Genomic DNA, 8,056 nt, shown 5'->3' with positions numbered 1-8,056 from the left:
GAGCTGCCCTCCAGTCATGAGCTGCCCTCCAGTCATGAGCTGCCCTCCAGTCATGAGCTGACCTTCAGTCCGGAGCTGCCCTTCAGTCCGGAGCTGCCCCTCTGTCCGGAGCTGCCCTTCAGTCCTGAGCTGCCCCTCTGTCCTGAGCTACCTCTCTGTCCTGAGCTGTCTCCTCAATTTAGTGGGGACCTTGGTGAGGATTCCTAGGCCAAGGTCGGGGGCGAGGGTCGCCACTCAAAGGACGCTAAGGAGGGGGACAAAGACAATGGTGGAGTGGTGGCCTCGTCCTGCGCCGGAGCCGCCACCGCGGACAGATGCCCACCCAGACCCTCCCCTTGAGTTTTAGGGGTGCGTTCGGAGTCCGCACCTCAGGAGGGGGGTACTGTCACGTCCATAGTTCTTATGTGTTTTGCTTGTTTTAGTGTTGGTCAGGACGTGAGCTGGGTGGGCATTCTATGTTGTGTGTCTAGTTTGTCTGTTTCTGTGTTCGGCCTAATATGGTTCTCAATCAGAGGCAGCTGTCAATCGTTGTCCCTGATTGAGAATCATATATAGGTGGCTTGATTTGTGTTGGGGATTTGTGGGTGGTTGTTTCCTGTCTTTGTGTTTTGTCTGCACCAGAAAGGACTGTATCGGTAAGCCACATTTGTTATTTTGTTTTGTAAGTGTTCACGTTTATTTGTCGTAAATTAAACATGTTGAGCACTGGCTACGCTGCGTGTTGGTCCGATTCCTGCTACATTCTCTCTTCTCGTGAAGAGAGGGAAGGCTGCCGTTACAGTCTGTGACGAAAAATTTGACAGAAAGTCTCTGGTTGTGTAAGTCTCTGATTGTCCACCAAAGATCACCATGTCCTTACGCCAGTAGCAACCCTGCCACCGCTCCACGCTTTCTGGTCTAATGTAAATTTCGTTAGGATTCCTTTATAAGCACTCTGGAAAAAGGGCGTTCCATCCTTTTGGCATGGCTGTGCTCATGTGGGCATGGTTACTGACTGGGTAAAACTTTACATGAAAAACAATTATCTCATTTAGAAGGCTAAAATCACATTTAATCTTCTCACAAATAGTTTCATATTTAATTATATAAGTTTTACAACATTTAGATTTAACTCTGACATACATTTGAAGCTCTTAGTTACAATGTTTCCGTTATAACGTCTTTAATGATATCACCAAACAATAAATGCAGACATGATTGTTCTTTAAGTCCCTCCTGACCATTTCCCACATTCTTTGTGTTAGGAATGTTGTTTCATTATCCAGTTTTGGATGTTGTAGTTTTGGCGGGAAGAATCTGCTTGTAACAAAATGGTTATTTCCCCTCAATACTGCGTGGCCAGGGAGAGACAGTTCCTGCAAGGTATTTATGACCGTCATAAAACTGGCCAACTCCTCCAGGAGAGTGGGGTCTTGCAACCTTTGTTTAGAAGGCACCTTTGATCTCCATCCAGGAGGGCATAGGCTATGGTCCTTGGTGTCCTAGCAGAGCATTCCCTCCCCTTTGCTATTGCTCCAGTAATTGTTGAGCTAGTGCAAAATCTTGCCATTGACAAGGTAGCTTTGGAGAGGATGAAGCTCTCGAGAACAGCGGCATCCTACAAGATGGTCAATGGCCTAGGGCGGACCTTCTCCGAAAGGACCTTCTCAAACCTGAGGAGGTTTCCTTTTTCTTTGAACTTGGATGAGAGCACATCTAACAGCAACAAAAAGGTTGTTCTCATATTTAATTATTGTTATCTTATCAATTTGGCATTCTATTCACTCTATTTGCACTACTTGTATCTTGTTTTATTCTTATCTTACATTGTTGGAGAGCTCAAGTAGAAAGCATTTAATTGTCCAGTCAACATCTGTTTACTGTGCATTTGACAAAATAACCCTGATTTTGTTTTATTTGATTTTTGAAGGTCCACTCCATGCTGGTAAGCTACTACCATGATGACATGAGAAAGGTGGTGGTGGAGCACTTGGGGTCCCTGGAAATCATAAAGGTGAATGCCGTCAGTTTGGACAACGTGCTCTGCGACTTCTTCAACCATAACATAACATGGAAAAATCTGGTGAGCATGATGATGGATTCTTGTAGCGTCATGAGAGGTAGCAAGACCGGCATCGAGACAAGGATCCTTCTAACCCTGCTCGACATTGATGGAGTCTCCTGTCATCACATCTACAATGCAGCAAAGAAGTTTGCAGAGCCCTTCGACCACCACCATGAGCAGCTCTTCAATGATCAGCACACTGATCATCAGCGGTCTCCAGATCAAGTAAAAACAACTATATTTTAAAGTTTGGTATTTACTTATCACTCAATGAATTCAATCTTAATCATGAATTCATCACACTGAATTTATTCCAAATCTATCGTGTTTATGTGCAATCCTACCTTAAAGAACAATAAAGGGGCAGTGTATGGAAATAAATAATTTCATAGTCTCTCTCTTTTTGTCAAGTGATGTACCTCAAGGATATATGTCGGTACCTGAACATCCCTGCCTCCAATCCTCAGAGGTTTGTGCCCCATCGGTGGCTGTCCGCATATGATGTTAGCATTTCGACACACAGAATGCTGTACTACGGGTTCCCGAGCAACCAGGAGCTGTAATAGGACCCACTGGAACACATTTATAAAGAACACCACGTGAGCGAGAAGGCACAAGCGCGGATCAAGTCTTTGCACGAGGACCTCAACAGAAAAGGTGAAGATCATCACTAGTTCTATGTTCAAATGTTATTAGTCACATGCTCCGAATACAATAGATGTAGACCTTACAGTGAAATGCTTACTTACAAGCCCCGAACCAACAATGCAGTTTAAAAAAAATATGAATAAGAAATAAAAGGAACAAGTAATTAAAGAGCAGCAGTAAAATAACAATAATGAGACTAAATACAGGGGGTACTGGTACAGAGTCAATATGCGGGGGCACCGGATAGTCGAGGTAATTGAGGTAATATGTATATGTAAGTAGAGTTATTAAAGTGACTATGCATAGATAATAACAGAGTAGCAGCGGTGTAAAAAGGGGGGTTGGGCAATGCAAATAGTCTGGGTAGCCATTTGATTGATGTTCAGGAGTCTTATGGCTTGGGTGTAGAAGCTGTTTGGAAGCCTCTTGGATCTAGACTTGGCGCTCRGGTACCGCTTACCGTGCGGTAGCAGAGATAACAGTCTATGACTAGGGTGGCTGGAGTCTTTGACCATTTTTATGGCCTTCTGACACCGCCTGTTATAGAGGTCCTGGATGGCAGAAAGCTTGGCCCCAGTGACGTACTGGGCCATACGCACTACCCTCTGTAGTGCCTTGCTGTCGGAGGCCGAGCAGTTGCCATACCAGGCAGCTGTAGAACCTTTTGAGGATCTGAGGACCCATGCCAAATCTTTTCAGTCTCCCGAGGGGGAATAGGCTTTGTGCCCTCTTCACGACTGTCTTAGTGTGCTTGGACCATGTTAGTTTGTTGGTGATGTGGACACCAAGGAACTTGAAGCTCTCAACCTACTCCACTACAGCCCAGTCAATGAGAATGGGGGAGTTCTCGGCCCTCCTTTTCCTGTAGTCCACAATCATCTCCTTTGTCTTGATCACGTTGAGGGAGAGGTTGTTGTCCTTGCACCACACGGCCAGGCCTCTGACCACCTCCTTATAGGATGTCTCGTCGTTGTTTGTGATCAGGCCTACCACTGTTGTGTCATCGGCAAACTTAATGATGGTGTTGGAGTTGTGCCTGGCCGTGCAGTCATGAGTGAACAGGGAGTACAGGAGGGGACTCAGCATGCACCCCTGAGGGGCCCCTGTGGTGAGGATCAGCGTGGCAGATGTGTTGTTACCTACCTGGTGGCAGCCCGTCAGGAAGTCCAGGATCCAGTTCCAGAGGGAGGTTTAGTCCCAGGGTCCTTAGCTTATTGATGAGCTTTGAGGTCACTATTGTGTTGAACTCTGAGCTGTAGTCAATGAATAGCATTCTCACATAGGTTCCTTTTCTCCAGGTGGGAAAGGGCAGTGGTGAGTGCAATGGAGATTGCATCATCTGTTAGGTCGGTATGCAAATTGGAGTTGGTCTAGTGTTTCTGGGATAATGGTGTTGATGTGAGCCATGTTCAGCCTTTCAAAGCACTTCATGGCTACAGACGTGAGTGCTACGGGTCGGTAGTCATTTAGGCAGGTTACCTTGTTCTTGTGCACAGGGACTATGGTGGTCTGCTTGAAACATTGTGCTATTACAGACTCGGACAGGGAGAGGTTGAAAATGTCAGTGAAGGCTGCCAGTTGGTCAGCCTGCGGCCTTGTGAATGTTGACCTGTTTAAAGGTCGTACTCACATCTGCTACGGAGAGCGTGATCACACAGTCGTCCGGAACAGCTGGTGCTCTCATGCATGTTTTAGTGTTATTTGACTTGAAGCTAGCATAGAAGTAGTTTTCCTCGTCTGGTAGGCTCGTGTCACTGGGCAGCTCTCGGCTGTGCTTCCCTATGTAGTCTGTAATGGTTTACAAGCCCTGCCATGGTTACCAGTGATGAGCAAAATGTACCTTATTGACACTTAACTTACTGATTCTGTTTTCACAGGCATGACACAGCAAGGAAAAGACAGAAAGAAGAGTGACTAGGAAGGTGTGGCATGAGGGCACTACAACTGACCTACAACTCAGCATTRACGTGGGTGTACTGCCTATCCTGATGGAACACGTAATGATTTCCCAGGTGGGTATTTTCTATCTGCGACTGTTGGCTACACTTGTATATATAATGTTGTATTTCACAACAGTTTGTTTTACATTCACAGGGTAGCCAGACGTTGGTACATAAGCTCCACGACAAGCAGCTTGAAACTTTTCAATGCTGAATACATCACTAAAGTGTCACCCAAGACTATGGGAGTGATGGTAKTTAAGGAGAAGATGCTGCTGTTTGCCAGGGAGATGTATGTGGGGCGGGAAGCAGATGGATTCAGAACCAGGAATCTTAATCATGCTGTTAGTACCCTACAATTTAATTACATTTAATACTTTATCTTTTTTCTCATTGTTTCAAAACAGTTTTGTGGTGTTCTATATTTCAGCTGCTGAAGTCTTTCATGGAACAGGTCACCAAAGCCTTGCAAAGTCACACACTGAGGTCACTGTCTGCTCTGGACCCGATTTTGTGAGGCCACTCGCAGGCAGCGATCCAGTTGAAGAAGCTGAGCGCAATGTTGGGCCACCTCTCACCTGCCGACAGTGATACAACATTGATCCATGCCTGGCCAGCTTCACGGAGGGAGATTACATGGTGGAGTGGTGGGCTCACGTCTTGGCCCAGACACTGTATCCAGCCCTGGGTAATGTGGTGAAAGGTGCCCTCTCTGTCTTTCATGGTCCCAGGGTTGAATCTTCATTTAGCTGGATGAACGACATCTTTGATACACGAAGCACCAACATGAACATCTCAACTTTCAATGCAATACAGACTGTGAAGTACACCCTGCAGACCAGGCAGAAGACCGCAGTGGCGATGTTTAAACGGGAGGATGCAAGGTTTGGAGAGGTGGACCGAAGGCTCTGCAGAAACATCAGGTCAGCAGGAATAGTGGAGCTACTACTAGACCCTACAGCAGGGATAGATTCAGCCGCYAGCCGGTTTTCTGCTGGAAGACCGAAGAGGACATCTCGGGTATGGCTGTCAGCCATCTGGAAGTGCTCAGGAGAGCAAGACGGCGGCAGCTGAAGAGGGCAAGGCGCAAGCATGCTGCAAAACAGCGCAAGCGGGCACTTGAAATACTTGTCCAGATTATGAAAAAGAAGTAGGGGCAAGCCCTCTCCTTCCCTCCAGTACTCTCCCGTTGTCAAATAAATCCCAAATTGTTCCTGGCCTAGGATGCAGCATCCCATTTACCTTCATTTGATGGGCTATGTTTTTATGTTTGCAAATCAGATATTTCTTTTAAGAAAGTGTTGTGAAAATGTATGTGGGTATAGGAAAGAGTTCTATTTGGGTTTCGTTGAACTTTCCCTCAGAAATGTTCTGTTTTGTTGGGCAGTACAGCATCAGAGGGACTGTTTCTGATAGCTGGATCAATGAGTTAGCTAGCTAAATMTCTAGATTATCTTGAAATATTGACCAAAAATGTATGTGGTATTATATTGACTCGACTACATAAACCAGTATAAAATATGAATGTATTGTTTATTTTGTGGACTTGAGTGTCATGTGCAGTAAAGTATGGCAACAAATAACATTGGATTGTTTTCCTTAAAATGTTTAGCTGTGAGTTAGGTTCACATTAACCACTTTTTATTTTACACACAGAGACTGATCATTTAGATCATATTCTTTGTTTAATTAGTACACAGTTAAGCTGCATTTCAAGAAGGGATTAAGCCTAAAAGTCACTAGAAATTAGAATTGTAAAGCTGATTTACAATAAAAAATATCCCCTTAGCAGGGATGTTTTGTGTATTTCAGTGCAAAGAAAATGTGTCACCTTTTTGGGCCCTCACCAGTTTGCATCCCTGCCATTGTGAAGCATAGAGGAGGAGGTGTGATGGTGTGGGGGTGCTTTGCTGGTGACAAAGTCAGTGATTTATTTAGGATTCAAGGCACACTTAACCAGCATGGTTACCACAGCATTCTGCAGCGAAACCCCATCCTATCTGGTTTGCGCTTAGTGGGACTATCATTTGTTTTTCAACAGGACAATGACCCAACACACCTCCAGGCTGTGTAAGGGCTATTTGACCAAAGAAGGAGAGTGATGGAGTGCTGCATCAGATGACCTGGCCTCCACAATCACCCACCTCAACCAATTGGATGGTTTGGGATGAGTCGGACCGCAAAGTGAAGGAAAAGCAGCCAACAAGTGCTCAGCATATGTGGTACTCCTTCAAGACTGTGGAAAAGCATTCCAGGTGAAAGCTGGTAAAGAGTGTGCAAAGCTGTCATCAAGGCAAAGGGTGGCTACTTTGAAGAATCTCAAATTTAAAATATACTTTGATTTGTTTATCACTTTTTTTTGGTTACTACATGATTCCATATGTGTTATTTCATAGTTTTGACGTCTTCACTGTTATTCTACCATGTAGAAAATAGTCAAAATAAAGAAAAAATGTTGAATGAGTAGGTGTCCCCGAAACAATGGACTGGTACTATATATCTTTTACAAATGTTAGAATTCGTTTTCCACTTTGACGTTAGAGTATTTTGTGTAGATCATTGACAAATAAATTACAATTAAATCAATTTTAATACCATGTTGTAGCACAACAAAATGTGTAGAAAGTCAAGGTGTGAATAGTTTCTGAAGGCACTGTATATGGCCATATATGGTGTGTACATTATTTGATCTAACTGACCCAAAATGACCCCTTATCTGGCCAGAAAAGTGTTTAGCAGCCTGAGAAGGCTGTGGTTGCACAATGCATTCTGAGAATGTCATCGCAGTTGATAGGTCACTTACGTAGCTGTTTTTAATTTATGTTATCCAGGCCTTTTGTCCTGGCTCTGTTGTTGAACCAGATGCTTACTATAGGTTCGGTTGGTTCTGGGTTTAGGGCTGTTTTGGGAGCCGAGGGTATTTGAGATGCGTGTGTGTTTAGTCAGTGTATATAGTTAAACATTCCCCCTGTGTTTCCAGGCGCTGGGTACTACAGCAGGTGCTACGGGAGTGTTCTCCCCCCAGCTCGGATAGGAAGGAGCAGGGTGACAGTGACCTGCGTGACTCAGCAGAGAGGACGCGGCTGAGTGAGCGGCTCCACAGGGTTCTACACGACGAGATGAAGGTATGCGCCGACGCCGCCAGCCGCTACCCTAGCAACTACAACGCCTGGTCGCACCGTATCTGGGTCCTGCAGAACATGGCCCAGGGCAACCTGAAGGTAGGAGTACGACGAGTTAGGGTCCCTCTCTCTCTGCCTCTCTCTCTCTCTAAAAGAGAGAGATCTCCTCCCTCTATGCCTCTCTCTCTCTTTCTCTCTCTGCCTCTCTCTCTCTGACTCTCTCTGCCTCTCTCTCTGCCTTTCTCTCTCTCTGCCTCTCTCTCTTCCCTCTCTGCCTCTCTCTCTCTCTGCCTCTCTGTTTC

The 8,056-nt window shown here is 45.3% G+C and overlaps 1 protein-coding gene across 1 annotated transcript in view; it reads left to right on the top strand.

The window, feature by feature from the left end:
* LOC111974575 (protein prenyltransferase alpha subunit repeat-containing protein 1) overlaps positions 1 to 8,056 on the top strand; it is an 89,645-nt gene that overhangs the window by 50,766 nt on the left and 30,823 nt on the right. The window contains exon 5 of the mRNA XM_024002410.2: positions 7,613 to 7,853. Coding sequence (XP_023858178.1) covers positions 7,613 to 7,853 — 241 coding nt within the window. The remainder of the gene's footprint in view (positions 1 to 7,612; positions 7,854 to 8,056) is intronic.

The sequence above is a fragment of the Salvelinus sp. IW2-2015 genome, linkage group LG15 (genome assembly GCF_002910315.2).
Source record: "Salvelinus sp. IW2-2015 linkage group LG15, ASM291031v2, whole genome shotgun sequence".
NCBI lineage: Eukaryota > Metazoa > Chordata > Actinopteri > Salmoniformes > Salmonidae > Salvelinus > Salvelinus sp. IW2-2015.
The sequence above is the reverse complement of the archived record's forward strand: the minus strand, read 5'-3'. Positions and strand labels throughout refer to the sequence as shown.